The sequence below is a fragment of the Eleutherodactylus coqui genome, chromosome 7, assembly GCF_035609145.1.
Source record: "Eleutherodactylus coqui strain aEleCoq1 chromosome 7, aEleCoq1.hap1, whole genome shotgun sequence".
Classification (NCBI taxonomy): Eukaryota; Metazoa; Chordata; class Amphibia; order Anura; family Eleutherodactylidae; genus Eleutherodactylus; species Eleutherodactylus coqui.
The window spans coordinates 223,377,201-223,395,326 of NC_089843.1; the positions used below are offsets into that span (position 1 = coordinate 223,377,201).

General features: G+C 47.6%; 1 protein-coding gene across 1 annotated transcript in view; it reads left to right on the forward strand.

Annotated features, from left to right (window-relative positions):
• Nucleotides 1-9,737, forward strand: part of LOC136573687 (zinc finger protein 892-like) — a 46,024-nt gene extending 36,287 nt beyond the window's left edge. The window contains exon 3 of the mRNA XM_066574950.1: nt 8,375-9,737. Within this exon, the coding sequence (XP_066431047.1) occupies nt 8,375-9,273 (899 nt within the window). The 3' untranslated portion in view covers nt 9,274-9,737. The remainder of the gene's footprint in view (nt 1-8,374) is intronic.
• The last annotated feature ends 8,389 nt before the right edge of the window (nt 9,738-18,126 follow it).

Consider the following 18,126-nt stretch of genomic DNA (forward strand, 5'->3'; position numbering starts at 1 on the left):
CGTCGCCCCCATTCCATATACGGCCTCTGACACCCGCCCACACCTCCGTTTACAGTAATGTCATGAACGATGAGACTGGACACCGCAGAGAGGAACCGGGTTGTCTTTGATAAAGACCACAGGCTGCGGTCGAAACATTGTCACTGTGGGACGCGTAGCGAAGTGATGCATGATGCTACTGAAGCCCGGCGTCCCACCAGCACTGACGAGGCCGTACTTGGGTCATGTTCACACTAGTACTTTGGTTTCTGTTTTTCCTGCTTTGTTAAGGTAGTAGAAGAACGAAACTTGTCACATGACCAAACCGAACAGAACCAAACTCGCCATACCCGCCATACCCGCCATACTCACCATACTCACCATACTCACCATACCCACCATACCCACCATACCCACCATACTCACCATACTCACCCCGTTGACTTACGGACTCCGTTCGATTTTTGTCGGTCCGGTATTTTACAGCAGTGCTGTTTCTTCCTGTATTTTATTGGAGATGATCAGGCGGAGGCTCCGAACAGAACCGGCGATGCTGATGTGAACAGCCCACCCTGATATACAGGGGAAGCGCAGATACAGACGGGATGGGAGGTGGCGCAGAATCCTGAGTGATGGTGCCAAGGATTCATACTGGGGCTGCTGAGGATTCTACCTGCACATAGGTGACGCCGGTCACACCTGGGACCCAAAGAATGTCTGCCATTATATGAATTCTGTCCAGATCCCACTATATCAGTGCGCTTCTGGTACGTTTGTAGTTCAACCCAGAACGGACCTGAATAACGGAAATCACGGACACAAATGTGAATGTGTCCTTGCATGTAGCTTTAATGATAGCGTTTTATTCACTGCCCAAGACCGGAATGTCCCTGCGGATATGCTATGCAAAGTGCACAGGGGGACCCCCGAGTCCTGCTCGGTATGCTCCTCTCTATTAGCCTTAAATGCACATTTCCTGCTCATCTAGCAGCCTCTGTGTATATCTTCAATCTTGTAATATACTTACATTAAAAAACTTTTTTTACCATGAAAAATCAAGTGTGAAGTGCATCCCTTCCAGCGGCGTTGCAATCCACTGCCTGTTGTTACGCATTTGGCTTCTTTAGGAGCAGAGACATGGGGACGCTAGATGCAACAGAGGGGCAGGTATTCAGATGATGCCTAGCAGCTGATTGAAGCTGAGCAATGTAAGGCAGTATAGGAAGTGTAGGAGAAAATGTCCTGGCCGTGACAGTAACAGCAGAATGACTGCTTAGGACCCACCCGAGCCTGTAAGTGGATTGCAAACAGCAGCGCAGCAGAAAAAGAGAAACGTTACATAGAAAACTTTATAGCTAGAGCTTGAGCTGGGTGCAAACGGCAACAAAGAAGCAGGAAATGAGGATTGGGGTGTTTTTAGATAAAAAAAATAAAATTATGAAAACTCTGGTACACTCTTGTGTTTATCTACGTCATGGCAGCATGGTAAGAAGTTTAGCCTAACTATAAATATGCAAGTCCAACTGCACAACAACACAAAGTCGGGGTAATATGTGGCTTTTCTTTTGAAAATCAGCAAAGATCGTATCGCAACAGATACTAACCATATGGTTACAAATTACACACCTGGGGTGAAATATTGTCAGAGCCATTAATATGACCGGAATAGCAAAAGGAGAAAGTGTCTTAATTCCACGCATTCCGATAATATGACGGATTTGCCTTTTCAATTCAAAAGATTGCAATTCCCTCTAAAAATAGCATTTGCAATGACGATCAATAAGGCTCAAGGGCAAACACTTAGGGCAGCAGGTGTACATTTACAAAAAACATGTTTTTCTCATGGGCAGCTGTATGTGTCGGCTCCTGTGTATAAAGTGCACAAAACCTCTATATCCTATGTAGAGGTGCACTACAGAGAATGGCCTGTAGGGGGCAACAGGCATTCTGGTGCCTGAGAAAAGGGAAAACGCCCATAGTTGTGGTCAGCGAGTTGGATATAAGAGTACATTCCCGCTACACCCAGAGAGATGTTGGCTGAGAGAGCCAGAGAGGACCAGTACAGCAGAGCTGACATGCTGCAGGCTGGTGGCCTAGCAAAGGCCAGAGGTTGATAGGGGTGACCTGACCACCCTAACCTCAACTAGGTTTACATTGTTTGTACTGTAAATCAAGGCTGGCAGGAGCCTGATAAATGCACCGCTCCGGAGCTGCTTCTTTGCCTGTGGCTGTCACTGCAGCTAGAAAGGTGGGCGGTCCGCAGGCAAGTGTACCCCAACTTGCCACACCTAGCAAAAGATGACAAGACCAAAAACGTACAGAGCGGCTGACAGCAGATTACAGTTACATTCCTTTCACAAATTCAACTTTTAACGTTTCAATATACAGCAAAACGCATGAAATAAAAAAATATGAATTCTATGCGGACGAAGTCGCAGGTAACAAGCCAGTTGTGTATATATATATCACTTCTGTATTCCAGTGAATGTATTAAAAAGCTGATGGAATTTATAGCCATATCCCCTGCTGTTTCTATACTAACCCTTTGCAATCCAATTTTGGATTCAGGGTTTCCTAGGGGGTTTTCTCTTTCTGCGATTATACAATGGCACCGTCTGCTGGCTAGAACCAGTACTGCGGTATGGGACATGCTGGAGAGGCCCCCAACAACAGAGCGGCCAGTAATCTACAGTAAGAATACCCTGCTGGATGTCCTCCGACATCGGAAGCTGTACAGCCTTCAATCAGAATGTCTTCAGACGTCAGACAGTGGGTTGGAAAGGGTTAATTGTGTCCAAGTTTTGCTTGGATCCCTGATTTAATAGAGACCCAATAGTGGCTTTTCCTTCCCCAACTGCTTTTGTGTGCTGATTAAAGGTATTCGGTTTATGTGATAAGTCCGCCAATCCTCTTGTTATTCCAGCGCACATCATAGACCTTCTCCAATAGATCTCCCATTCGGTAATCCATCTGTTTCCTCGTGTTCGTAGGGTGGGGTATTTACCATGAACTGTGTGATCACGGCCCACGGCATTAGTTGGTGGTTATGTTTGGTCCGGATACAGTTACATGCCTTATAGCAATGCTAGAATGGAGGAGGGCCTGTGGGGACTTGTGCATCCTTGTGAAATGTATTTAAGAACGGGTCTCACTATATGCAGAGGATCTACTGTTGGATACGGGATATGAGGGGATTAATGAGTCCTATTCTTGATATATTTGGTAAGATAACAGGTTTCGTCATTCTTCCTTTCGATCCCTTGGCGGTGGGCTACTCATTGGAACATATGCAACTACAAATAGTGAAGGAATCCCAATATTTGGGAGTTCGTTACCCTCGCAGTCTTAAGGCCGAGCAGTTACCACATTTCAGTGATTTTGCTTGCAGTGATACAAAGGTTTGAGGATGCGCTGAAGGTCTGGGGTTGTCTCCCATTGTCGATAATTGGCAGGGAATCTTATCCTAATGCTTTTGATGCCGCAGCTTCTTACATCAGATTCTTCGGTTTGGATTCCATCACAATCTTTTTTATGATATTTAGCAGGTAATTATGGAATAAGAAATCTGCAAGAATTAAATTGGATTCTGCAAAAGTATAAAAGGTCTGAGGGGGGGCAATTCCAAATCTTTAAGTATATTTACGGGAGTCTCAGTTGCAACAGTTGAAGGGGCGAGGAACCCGAAATAAAATGACAGTTTGTACTGTATCCGAGAGGACATCTGTACGATGTAAGAGGCGTAAACCCAAGATTTAGGCCGGCTTCACACGGCCGTGATGGGCTCTGCAAGTGGAATTCCATAGTGTAGCCTGTCACGGCGCCCCCCCCCCCCAAAGACCCCATACTTGCCTCCGAATCCGACGTCTCGCATGACACTTTGGCGCGCATGTGCAATAGAGTGCATGGCGTCGGCCGCAGCATATGACGCGGTGGGCGGGGAAACGGTTACATGCTATCTTCCACTGTGCTACGGCGGAAGATAGCGTGACCCGGCTCACATGGGTGGATTGATTTGTGGAACCCATGTAGGGGCACCCGTGCGGGAAATCTGCAAATCGAGCCGCCCATAGGGATACATGGACGCCCGCATAGCTGGTCTTTAGCATGCGGATGTGATATTTTACCCAGTGTGCGGGTCGCACGCGCAGGAAGTAATCGCAGCATGCTCTATTTTCCTGCGGATCCTGCAGGGACGGCTTCCATTAACGTCAGTTGAAGCCATCCCCCCTGCGGCCCGCTTGTAGCTGTCACTATGGACGTGCCGTGGATCTGCAGGAAAGCAGGGAATCCAAAAAAAAAGGTATACTGCACATGCGCCGGGCATGTCAGTCAGTGTGCCAGGATGCATCCGCCGTGCTGAAGAAAGAAGATCCGGCTGCAACAGAGGAGATCCGCGCAGGATCTGGAGAGGTGAGACAATGACTTTTAATGTCTATTTCTGCGGGCACGCACGGATTTGACTGTGGGATTCAGCAGCCGAATCCACATGAGCCACACTAAACACTAAAGTCAGCTATTTTCCGCGATGACCCTGATTTTCCGCTTGTGTACATCGCGCTGCACTTCCCATAGTTATCCTATGGAAAGCGTTCATTGCGTTACCCGCGTCCGGATTATTGCCGCAGATAACAATGATATATCGCCCGTGGACTGGAGGCCTTAGTGTTATACAAGTAGAATAAGTCCAGAGGATAAAGATGGAGCCGGTAGTGAGCAGAGATCGGCCTTACCTTATTCAGACTGCGCCTCTACATATCAAGCTTCAAACAAAATGGGACGCGTTTCGGTTCCCGTGGGAAACTTGGTCACCTTAATGTTACAATAAGCGTCACTTCCTTAAGAAATGCACATAATTAAAAACAAAGAAACGGCTGATGATTAACTCTTGCTTTCCTGAACCTCCATTGGATGATTGACCACATTTAATAATGCCGGCTTTGCTATCTAAGATGTAAAAACCTTTTATAGCTCCACCTTTAATGCCGATTTCACCCCTTATGTAAAAAGTGTGTATAATGATACATACTATATCTATGATAATATTGACATCTGATATAAAAAATATCATATATAATAAATGGAGTATAAACACATATATTCCTCACTTTATCTGATATAAATATATAATCATATTAAGTTTTATTCCGTACTAATAGGTTATAAGGAATGTATAAATATCTGCATATAATAAACTAAATATAATAATTCCTATATAAAAAAAACTAATAAATAAATGTTTCAGACAATAAACATTCAAAATAACATGAACAGTTCACCATAAGGGCTCGTGTCCGCGGCCGTGACGGGCTCCGCAAGTGGAAAAGCGCAGCGAAGTCTGTCACGCCCCCCCCCCCCCCCCCCCAAAGTTTCACTCGGTGGAAATACGGCCGTGGACATTAGCGCATTAGCCCTAGGTGGAATATAAATCTATCAGAGGCGTGAAAAAATGATATCTATATTAATAGCAAAAAAAAACACAAAAACAAAATATTTTTTTGGAGAAGTTTCAATAGATATGCAGTAAATCGTATCTCATGTTCAACCCTTCTGGAGGCCGTGTGATAAGTGTGAGAATCCAGAAAGCCTCGCGCCTTAAAGCCTGATTCTCTCCTGTTGTTTTTTACCTTTTCCATCCCATAAAAGGAGAAACGCTGCCCATTCCCTTTGTGTTCCTCCACAAACTGCAGCCGGGCTGCTGATGTTACCGTTCTTTATATGTCGCGGATGTGCCGTAATGCTTGTGAATAGCGGGTCCAACATATTTGAGGTTCACTTAGTGCAAATAATGACATAAATCACGTTAGAGGATTCACAATTAATGTAACTTTTTATCTTCTTGTGTTGTCCCTGTTACTAAAACTGTGTTTTGAGTGCTTTAATGCAAGTTCCCCAGCGCCGCTTCCCGCCCTTGTAAAAGCCTTTGATACCAGTCCATTGTCCACTGTAAGGGGTGTTTTTTTCAGTTTGATGCAAGTTATTATTTACAGATGGCACGAGCCCCGATAGGCTCCACATTCTCACCAACAATCGCCAATCTTGTCATGAGTTGGTGGGAGAAGTTCTTCATTTTTTCGGACAATAATCCCTTTTTGGCCACGTGGTAGGCTCGGTACATAGATGACATCATCGTCATATGGAATGATAATGCAGCAGATGGAAAAGCTGCAATACCTTTTTTAACCTTAGAGTTATGCTTGTCAGCTGTCCCCACATTCAGCACCTCCCGAGGTCTAGAGCAAGCTAATCACTCTTTCCATGACTTAAAATGACATCCAGATGGCACAAGACAGGGAGCTTTGTATCTGCAACGTCTGTGGAGCAATGGTAGGTCCCACAGGGAAGGAGGACAGAGGTCTGCCAGAGGATGGAAATCCCTGAAACTGCAAAAAAATAAAGAGTGTTTAGTTCACGAAGAACGTCATTTTCTCTAAACACAACTAAACAAAATGTCTGAAAAAGGCCAACGCCAAGTAAGTGTAAGTAACTAGACGCTAAATAGTTAATACATAGTAATGAAAATGAAACTGCTCTCTTGTCACAATGTTTCTTGTACATTTCCTGCCCCCATAGTTTGGTAGTCGCCGAGAAGCATCATGTTTTTAGGAAACCCGCATTCTTTCTTAATGCTCTACTAACATACGACCAACCACTGGATGGCGCTATAGCCGATGGAATCCGTCCCATCTGAAAAAGTTCCCTTTTCCATAAACAAGATCTGCCATTGTAACCAATCGGGAATGCCTATCACACTGAAAGCTCTCCCCTAATTCCCCTGTTGTACAATGAAATGATGCCTTTTTCTGACACCGGCCATCGCCTTGGGCAAACAACATTAAAAAAATAATCTAGTCATTGGCAATATTAAGGAAGCAAACCTGAGCTGGCCCAATAGAGATGGCAGCCAATTAGTAACGTTTTTGACTGGTAAGAAAACATCAGTCTTCGTTTTCAGAGATTTGTTTGAAGTCAAATGGACTTTGGTGGTCAGCATCAACTGTGATACCTAAAAATGGCCAACGTGCCCGGGTATAACCACCCTGGAGTTACACAGGCCCATAGATAGCGTATTACCAATGAAGTGCCTGACTCCTACTGGACAACCCATTCTAAAGAAACGCTAAATCAAAAGAACTGCTAAATAATTCAGGTGACTCTGGAGGAGATGGAAGCAATCAAGATACACCGGGAGGAGACTGACTCAAAGTATAATTTTGTTGGCAAGGCACCATGGTCACCACGAACTACCGAATGATCTGCTTTGTTGAAAGTGGTATATGAAGCTGCTATTTCCTCCTGAGATCTCATCGTTGATCGACTCAGCTGATTGGTTAGACTAATGATGACTGTGTCTGAGCTTAACAGCTTTCTTATTTGGTACCACACTAAGGGGCGACATTCTGTGGAGCCTGCCCCCATTAAAGCTCCCAGCCATCTGACTTCTCTCTGCCTCATTTTTCTTGAACCATTGTAACATTCTTTTTGTCTTATTTAATTTGACGGTTAAGCAACCCACCCGCTGCTTGTTCCCCCTGAACAGTGTTAATTACAGATTGTCAGAGGCGTCTCCAAACTGCGCTGTTCTACAAGCCCTGCCATAGGTGTTACTGCTTCTCATAGGCAGCCAAACAGAAGCTCGAAACCACCCCTGGGCAGCTGGAGGTGACAAACTAAAGCGAGTGGCACAAGAGAGGCAGCCAGGAGGGGAGTCGGCCAGGAGGGGAGTCAGCCAGAAGGGGAGTCGGCCAGGAGGGGAGTCGGCCAGGAGGGGAGTCGGCCAGGAGGGGAGTCGGCCAGAAGGGGAGTCGGCCAGGAGGGGAGTCGGCCAGGAGGGGAGTCGGCCAGGAGGGGAGTCAGCCAGAAGGGGAGTGAGCCAGAAGGGGAGTGAGCCAGAAGGGGAGTCGGCCAGGAGGGGAGTCGGCCAGGAGGGGAGTCGGCCAGAAGGGGAGTGAGCCAGGAGGGGAGTCGGCCAGGAGGGGAGTCGGCCAGGAATAACCTTCAAGCTGTTTTCTCTTTGAAGGGCATGATAAGCATTGTGTCGGATATATTGCTGCCAGTACAGATGCTGCTGGTAAGACCTTTGGCTGGGGAGTAGAAGAAGACAGATGGACTCCACAGCTAGCTTATAACTTTGTATGGGATCCTTCTTGGCCTCCGGGATCAGCCTTTTCTTGAGGCAGATTCAGGGCAGAAAAGGGGAGAAACACCCTTCTGCCTTAAAGGGGCCACAAATAGTCAACATGTCCCAGGAGATGAGCACCCCGGGAGACCTGCAGTACATTAGATGCCGGTGAGACATGTCACCTTTATAGCTAGCCTTAACCATCTCTTCTATTCTGTGAGTATAGCCAAGAGGTTTGAATTCGGTTACTTACATTCATTTTTTATGTTTCCATAGATTGGGCTTTGGAAGACATTGTCATTCACTGCAGTCTTCAAGATGAGCCCACCAGTCCCACCATGCATACGAATAAAGACATTTCTGATGCATCCAGTATATCAAAAAGGATCCCGAGTAACTGTGGTTCAGCAGTGGGGACTGACAAAAGACTAGCCGCTAAGGAACAGCACAGAACCCCTGAAAACCTTGTAACCCCTTACAGAGGCGCAGAGAAGCCAGAAAGTCTTTCTTATACATCAAGTCTTATGAAGTCGTATAAAGTCTTACAAAACATATCATGTAAAGAAGGCAAACAATACAAGTGTAACACTTGTGGTAAAACATTCGCTCGCAGTTCTAATCTGGTCATGCATCAGATCATACACACGGGGGAGAAACCGTATGCATGTAGTACATGTGAGAAAAGCTTTACTCATCGCTCACACCTTGTGAGACATAAAAGGGTCCACACAGGAGCGAAGCCATATATCTGTGCAGCCTGCGGGAAAGGCTTCAACCAAAGCTCCAATCTGGTAACCCACCAACGGACCCATACAGGAGAGCGGCCATTTACATGCACAGAATGTGCCAGAAGCTTTACAGACTATTCTGCACTTGTTAGGCATATGAGAGTCCACACCGGTGAAAAACCGTATTCCTGCGCAACCTGCGCCAAAGGATTCTCTGATCGCTCCAACCTTATCGTCCACCACAGGACCCACACCGGGGAGAGGCCGTATGTGTGTACAGAGTGTGGGAAAGGGTTTACGGACAGCTCTTCTCTCGCTAAGCACAAGAAGACCCACGACACTCGGCGGCTCTACATCTGCTCTGCGTGTGGCAGAAGCTTCCTTCACTATTCCTCGCTTGTTGAGCATCAGAAAACTGAGCAATCAGCAGACTCTTGTAGGTCATAGCCGAAGTCACTCTGCCAGAAACAGTGGGGGTACATGTTTGACCCCATCCCACAATATGAAAGGGGTTTCCACATTAAGTTACTACTTCTTTTCATTCTGCCCATGTTAACAATTGCTCCTATGCTCACCTCTCCTGGGTCCCCGAGCGACAGCCCTGCCTGCTGCCTGGAAGCACAGCATTGGCCCTGGTGTGTTGGGGAAATGGGAAAAGCAGGTCTAGGTTTAGTTATTATTTTATTAACATCAGGAGAATATAAAAAGTAATGATTTATTGCGGAAAACTTCTGTTAACATCGTGTGATGTCAAAACGTCAATGTGAGTCTAAGGCCTCATGTCCACGGGGAAAATCAGGCCCGCTACGGATTCTCCATGGAGCATCCGCAGCGGGTCCCTCCTGCCCCGCGGACATGAGCGCTTAAAATAAGAATTAACTCACCTCTCGCCCGCTCCGGATCTTCCCTTCGCTGTGGCTTCATCTTCTCTCCCTCGCGGCCGGATCTTCTTTCTTCGGCCTGGCGGATGTGCAGGACACGTCGGTGCGTGCCCCGCGCATGCGCCGGCCCGAAGCAAAAAAATCCGGCCGCGACGGAGAGAAGATGAAGCCGTGGCGAAGGGAAGATCCGGAGCAGGTGAGTAAATTCCTATTTTTGGTCTCCTGCGGATCCGGACGGCTTCCATAGGCTTCAATAAAAGCCCGCAGGAGCCGTCCCCGCGGGAGACCCGCACGAAAATGGAGCATGGTCCAGATTTTTTCATGCTCCATTTTTTTTAAAATCCCTTTTATTGACGATCCGCGGGTATTTATCTACCCCGCGGGTGGTCAATGCATCCCTATGGGGTGCGGATCCGCATGCTGGTGATCCGCTGCAGATTTTAATTCTTCTTTTGCCCGTAGACATGAGGCCTAAATGTAGCTGCATAACCTGTTTCTTTTACTGTATAAGAACTGCATACACTGCGGAGAGCAAACTGTGGCGTACGCTTCCTATAGTACATACGGTCACCAGCTGCCTCAATGACAACGGTGCGCTCTGTTATTTGTTTAAACATACAGCAAGTTGACATACAGAAGAAAAATCACAAAGATGTTTAAAAAAAAAGCCTATGCTAAAGTAACCCTTCTAATTAGAGGGCTCATCTGTTAATAACCTTTATTTGTATAGCGCCAACATATTCCGCAGCGCGTACAAGACAGGGAGAACAGATACAAGAAACAAAGATACAAAAACCGCAGTTACATAGTAATCAGCTGATGGAGACAATAGGGGTGCGGGTCCGGCTCCAACGGGCTTACATACTATAAGTAATGGGGGGATACAGAAGGTAAAGGGGTGGAGATGTGCACGGTATGGTGGGATGGAGATCTGCACGGTATGGCGGGATGGAGATGTGCATGGTATGGTGGGGTGGAGATGTGCCAGGTATGGCAGGGTGGAGATGTGCACGGTATGGTGAGGTGGAGATGTGCCCGGTATGGCAGGGTGGAGATGGGCACGGTATGGCGGGCTGGAGATGTGCACGGTATGGTGGGGTGGAGATGTGCACGGTATGGTGGGGTGGAGATGGGCCAGGTATGGCAGGGTGGAGATGTGCACGGTATGGTGAGGTGGAGATGTGCCCGGTATGGCAGGGTGGAGATGGGCACGGTATGGCGGGCTGGAGATGTGCACGGTATGGTGGGGTAGAGATGTGCACGGTATGGCGGGGTGGAGATGTGCACGGTATGGCGAGGTGGAGATGTGCACGGTATGGTGGAGATGTGCACGGTATGGCGGGGTGGAGATCTGCACGGTATGGTGGGGTGGAGATGTGCCCGGTATGGTGGGGTGGAGATGTGCACGGTATGGCGGGGTGGAGATGTGCACGGTATGGCGGGGTGGAGATCTGCACGGTATGGTGGGGTGGAGATGTGCCCGGTATGGTGGGGTGGAGATGTGCCCGGTATGGTGGGGTGGAGATGTGCCCGGTATGGTGGGGTGGAGATCTGCACGGTATGGCGGGGTGGAGATGTGCACGGTATGGCGGGGTGGAGATGTGCACGGTATGGCGGGGTGGAGATGTGCACGGTATGGCGGGGTGGAGATCTGCACGGTATGGTGGGGTGGAGATGTGCCCGGTATGGTGGGGTGGAGATGTGCCCGGTATGGTGGGGTGGAGATGTGCCCGGTATGGTGGGGTGGAGATCTGCACGGTATGGCGGGGTGGAGATGTGCACGGTATGGCGGGGTGGAGATGTGCACGGTATGGAGAGGTGGAGATGGGCCCGGTATGGCGGGGTGGAGATGTGCACGGTATGGAGAGGTGGAGATGGGCCCGGTATGGCGGGGTGGAGATGTGCACGGTATGGCGAGGTGGAGATGTGCACGGTATGGTGGAGATGTGCATGGTATGGTGGAGATGTGCACGGTATGGTGGGGTGGAGATGGGCACGGTATGGCGGGGTGGAGATGGGCACGGTATGGCGGGGTGGAGATCTGCACGGTATGGTGGGGTAGAGATGTGCACGGTATGGCGGGGTGGAGATGGGCACGGTATGGTGGGGTGGAGATCTGCATGGTATGGTGGGGTGGAGATGGGCACGGTATGGTGGGGTGGAGATCTGCATGGTATGGTGGGGTGGAGATCTGCATGGTATGGCGGGGTGGAGATCTGCGTGGTATGGTGGGGTGGAGAGTGAGGGATGCTATAGAGATAGACAATGGTCAAATTATGACTGCAGGGGGTGGTTGACTGCGGCTGGCAGGGATTGCGATCAGTAGGATAGAGGATGATACCAGGCGGAGTACAGAGGGGTCTCCAAGTATATGAATTTAAGCCTCAAGGTGGTCTTCCCATTTCAGCAATGTTAAGTAATATATATGAGAATGTGACTATAAGGTGTCTGTCTAATATGTGTATTTTGCTTCCGTGTCTCCTCTGTTTTCGCACTATTGTCAATGTATACAACCACTTGTGCATTTTGTTAGCAGTGACGTTTCTGCACAACCTTCTCATCTTGCATTTTTCTGCGGCAAATCTGCCTGCGGAAGCTAATCCTGGGAATAGCCAGCCATGCGGACGAGATTTTTCAGAAATCGCGTCCACACAAGACTGTGAATCCGTTATGGCAAAACCGGCGTTGTGGCGCAGATTTCCCGGCCAAAGCATGTCGATTCTTTTTTTTTTTTCCGCTGCGTCCTCTATGGGAGCGCCAGCCACAACGGAAAAGCATGCGGCACGTAGCCATGGGTTTTGAAGCAGTGCTTTCCTGGCAGAAATCTCACGTTTTTTCGCTGCGGCCAAACCGCAAGATTTCCACCGGGAATACGCCATGTGGGAACACAGCCATACACTTGCAATTTTGGCTGTCAGACGGAAAGTTTGTTTCAAATGTGACTCTCAGGCCCCAGGTTCTTATGACACCCCAATAGCACCTCATGATTTCATGGTGGGAGGGCTTCGGGAAACAGAGGGAGCCCCCTTCCTCTATTGAGCATGAATAAGAGTCATGCATATGTGGGATGCTTTGACATCTATATTGTATACGGGCTGCAGGTACCCGTGTCATCGCTAAGCGACGGTGCGGGAAATACAAACAAAAAAACAGTGTACTGCGCATGACCGCCCGTGTGAGTAGGCAGTTATGCGCAGTACATTATGCGGCCGTATGCAGCGCCACGGCCGGGCTTACAGCTGGGATCCACTGCGGGCCTCCGCAAGCGTATTCCACATCTGGCCATGTGAGCCCGGCGTTATTCAGACCGCTACCTCTTATACGTAATTTACAAGAAGCCCCGGGAACGTTCGCCTTCCTGCAGTTCCAGGAGCAGCTTGTTGAGCGCCTTCTGTGTGGGACCGCAGAGCGCCACTTTCTACACCCCATCCCCGCCACTGAGGTCACGAAATACCCCCAAAAAGCATGAGAGGAGGGGGGATACCCGGTTTTATTGCTCCATGTACCCATCCCAACCACCCCCCGTAATTACCCCTGTCTTCGAAAAAAAAAACACAGTTTACATTATTACTTTTATCTAAGATTTGGGGAACCCCGAAAAGGGCGCGGAGGGAGGGATTATTTTTAGGGAGTCAAGTGATCAATGGGGCCAAGAATTAATTTAGTTGTGCTGTGCAATCCAACGGGTGTTCCCTCCATTATGGGCCTTGCCATAGGCCCTGTAAGTAGATTAGGGCCACAAGGGGTATGTTTCTAAACACGGGACAAACGGGGGGATCCATTTTGGGGTGAAAGTCTTCATTCCTGTGTACACTGTACAAAAAAATCTGTTTTTAAATTGACACAATTGCCCAAAAAATGAAAATCGTCATTTTTTCCTTCTGCTTTGCTTAGATTTATTCAAAAATTGTAGGGTAAAAATACACAGTACACCCCTAGATGAATTCATTAGGAGGTCTAGCTTTTAAAATGGGGTCATTTGTGGGGGTCCTCCATCGTTTTGGCCGCTCAAGGGCTCTAAAAGTGTGCAATGGGGCCTAAAACACCTTCATGTAAAATTTCTGTTCTGAAAGCCACCGACTACTGCTTTCATTTTGGGCCCCGTTGTGCATCCAGACATACGATTAGGGCCACAATGGGTATATTTCTGAACACGGGACAAACAGGGGGATCCATTTCGGGGTGCCAATCCTCATTTTCATGGGCACTATGGGAAAAAAAATATGTCTTTAAAATGACATATTTGCAAAAATATGAAATTTTATTTGTTCTCTAAACTGCATTAATTCCTGACAAGAAACTGTGGGGTCAAAATCCTCCTGACCCCCTCAGTGAGTACATTAAGGGGTGTAGTTTATAAAATGGGGTCATTTGTGGGGGTATCTATAATTCTGACACTCGTGAGCCTTTCCAATCTTGGCTTGGTGTAGGAAAACAAAGTGCTCCTCAAAATGCTGAAAAGTAATGTTAAATTTGTACGTCTCCTAAATGGTTAAAAAAAAAGTTTTTCAAACGTGTGTCCAGAATAAAGTAAACAGATGGAAATATATATCAAATATATAGCAAAGATTTGTACCGTATGTTTGCACATATTTGAGATATTACAGTTAAAAATGTGAAAAAATGATTTTTTCAAAATTTTCCCTATTTGGGCAGTTTTAATAAATATACATAAATTCTATCGGTCTACTTTTACCACCTAAGTGAAGTACAACATGTGGCGAAAAAACAATGTCAGAATCACTGGGATATGCAAAGCCTTTACGGAGTTATTCTATGTTAAGTGACACATGTCAGATTTCCAAACTTTGGGTCCGTCACTAAAGCGCAAACAGGCTTGGTCACTAAGGGGTTAAAAGTCAACAGTTTGCATGATGGGCATCTCATAGTACAAAATCTGGAAGCACACCTTAATGCAGAAAAAAATAAACTAGTTTCCATTTCAGCCGTAAAGACAAGACTTCTATCTGCAGGTCTGACGGGTAGAGAATCAGTAAGAAAGCCCATGCTGAGACCACAAAAGAAAATAAAGTCTTGCCTGGGCCGAGCGGAACCTCCAGTGGACTGAAGAGTAGAAGAAGGTTGTATGGACTGACGAATCGAAAGTTGTCATCTTTGGCACATCACGCAGGGTTTTTGTATTCTGTCGGGTAGGTGAAAGGATGGATCCTGAGTGTGCGACACCAACTGTAGAAACATGGAGGAGGAAACAGGAAGTTTTGGGGCTCTCCTGCCAGATCAGAGTTGGCAGCCTGCACAGGGTGATTAGCACACCGGACAAAAATGGATAACAGCTTTTTGATATATCATGCAATACCCTCTGGTGTACGCCTAGTTGGTCAGGGGTTCATATTACAACAAGACAATAAACCAAAACATGCTTCTAGGTTATGTCAGAAGAAGCTGGTGGACTTCACAGAATGGAATGGCCGGCACAGTCCCCAGACTTAAACCTCATTGAGCTTCTTTGGGATGAACTGGACAACCTACAAGTGCAGCAGAATTGTGGGAACTTCTGCAACAATGTTGGGAAGAAATATCTGAATGCAGTTGTAGAAAGAATGCCTCGATGGTGTGAAGCTGTTCTATCAGCTGGAGGGGCGCCAGGGAAGCATCACAAATCTGGATTTATTTAGTGAAACAAAGGGAATCCATTACTTTTACTCATTTTAACTTAATATTGTTTTCTACTTTCATATCAAAGTACATACTAATAATAATAATCTTTATTTGTATAGCGCCAACTTATTCCACAGCGCTTTCAGGTAATTATTACCCCCCACCAAGCTGGGTTCTCATTTTACCGACCTCAGAAGGATGGAAGGCTGAGTCAACCTTGAGCCTGCTACCTGAATCATGGAGGGATTGAACTTGCAACCTTCAGGTTGTAGGTGAGAGCTTACACTCTGCACCACATGAGACTTTTGTCAGTGCTGCTTCAATGGGACTGACAGAATTAGCTATGTGCTGTGCTCAGCTATCTCTGTCTGCCCTATTGCTATAAATGGAGAGGCTGGGCGCATGCGTGGCTGCAGCTCCATTCATTTCAATGGGACTGACGAACGCCTATCTGTCTGTGCTATTGAAAGGAATGGAACCACTGCCCATTCATCACACTGCAGAAATAGCAGAATAGATCAAGAACTGTGAAATAGTGGAACATAAAGGCTTATAAAAAAAACTCCCATTCTCTCTAAAACCGTAAACAGTTAAGAATGCGACATTCTATCGAAGGCCTTTTTATTGAAGTCCGCAGATAAATGGCCATTCTTGCTTTTCTTAGTGTCACTAATAGCATCTCTTAAAAGGTTCACATTCTCCCCTATACTCCTCCCAGGGACGCCGCAGACTTGATGGGATGGATGATCTTGTGTTTAACTGTTTCTAGTCTGTTGGCGCATATTTTACATGATTTTATAGTCACTGTTTAGCAGGGAGCTGGGTCTCCAGTTTTTTGCATCTGACCTCTCGTAGCACCTGAGGCCGGAATCCCTGAGATGTCCCATATCGATGACATAGTGTGCAAATCAGCTTCTTGTCCATCTCTTATCCCCTCCGCAGAGGTGGCCACCCGGCTCCTGGCTACTGATCCGAAGGCAGTCACTGAGTCTTCCACCTGCCAAAGAGGGGGAGGGGCAATTTTAGATGGCACCTCATGGGGAACGTCCGGTTTCACTGCCACTGCAGGTACTTACTTTTGTACCCCCTGTACCACCTCTGAGTACAACTTTGCCTTTCTACCTTTTAATAGTGGCAACAGCTCCCCTTGGATCGTCTGCCTCAGGTACCTCCGGATCTGACATCTCCCGAGGGCCTGGATTGGTTTCACTGGGCTTCCCCTCTGATCCACGTTTCTGGGAGGGTACACCCATTGACCGATCACTAACCCTCCTCTTGTTATGCCTCTGCTTCTTAGGGATGCCTTCATCTTCTTAAGTGAGTTCATTGGAAACTTCCATCTTGTCTAGTTCCTCTCCTTAGGGGAGCTGCGGTTGGGTCTGCTGGTTTCTTGGGCTGCCTTTGCTGCTCCAAATTTTGTGCCCTATGGGGACAAAAATTATAAAAGTGACACAAATGACATCTCCTCCCCATTAGGCACTGGCTGTACAACACTCCCATTCATTTCAATGGGGCTGCTCACACAGGGCTGGCAAGCTCTGATTGGCTGAGACAGTCAATGAAGGGCTATAATTGGGCATCGAGCCAGCGCCGACAACCAATCACAGCACTCTATTGCTGGAGGCGGGGTTCTCAAACCTGGCCTACGGCAATAGACTTGGGAGTGCAGAGGAAGCCCGGATCAGCGACAGAGACCAGCGGCCGCAAACCGGACTGCAGCGGCTAGGTGAGAATTACTTTTTTTTTTCTTTTCAGCATCCTTGGCTGCATTTTCAGCCGAGCTGAAAACACAGCCAAAACGCTGGCATAAAGTATGCCAGTGCTGCTGAAACGGGGCGGGATCTGCAGTAAACGCTGCGTTGAAAAACGCTGCGTTTCTGCAAACGCCCTGTGTGAGGGAGGCCTTAAGGTGTCATCATATATCCTGCACTTGGGGTAGTCCTGAATTGCCAAAATTTGGGTCTAGTCTGGAGTTCTGGAGAGTGCAAGAGGACCACACAGGCACCTTCAGCCTGTGTGGCCCAGAATGGAAGAGACTGAAAGGAATCTACAGCCTACCCTGGGCATGCTGTACCCAGGAGATATAAAAGGACGCCTTCCATACTAAGAGAGAGGGTGAGAAACCGCCAAGCAGCGTACCCTGTTTTACCAAATGTGAGTATTGACCGGTAGAGAAGAGAGCATGTTACCGGGATCAGGGCCTACAGATAACAAGACTGTGGTTTCTCCTGTTCACCCGTGAGTCCTCCCTGTCACACCACTTTTTTGCCCTGTTTTCCTACTGGCGTGTATTTTGAAGTTGTAATCAAGTTGCCTCAAGTAAAGTGACCAGTTGCCCGTCCGTTTCTGGAGGCTGTGTCTTATAAGCATCATGCGTGTGTGTGGATTTACTCCAACAACTAGGAATTCCCCCACCAAGGCCGCGTGAGGGTGCGTTTACTCTACCATCCAGTAATTCCCCCGCGGCAGAAAAAAACACTGGCGTCACGAGTGACACAAAACAGGACTAAGGCAATCCAGCAGTGGGTTTCCCGTTTATTAATGTGCCCTCGGCTCTTGGACATATCTCCGGTTACGCTCCGGGTGGGAGACAGTAGAGCCACTGTGACAAGGCCCCAAACTCTACCCCGCTGTCTCCTAGGCCGTGTCCCGCTCCTTGGAAGCTGCACTACTATAGGGCCATGAGCTGTCTGTGGAATATGCGAACAGCACACCGCCCGGAAATATGGCCTGGTGAATGGGCGCTAAGAGTTCTAAACTGGATAATCCATATTTGCTTGTCTTTGCAGTGACATTTACC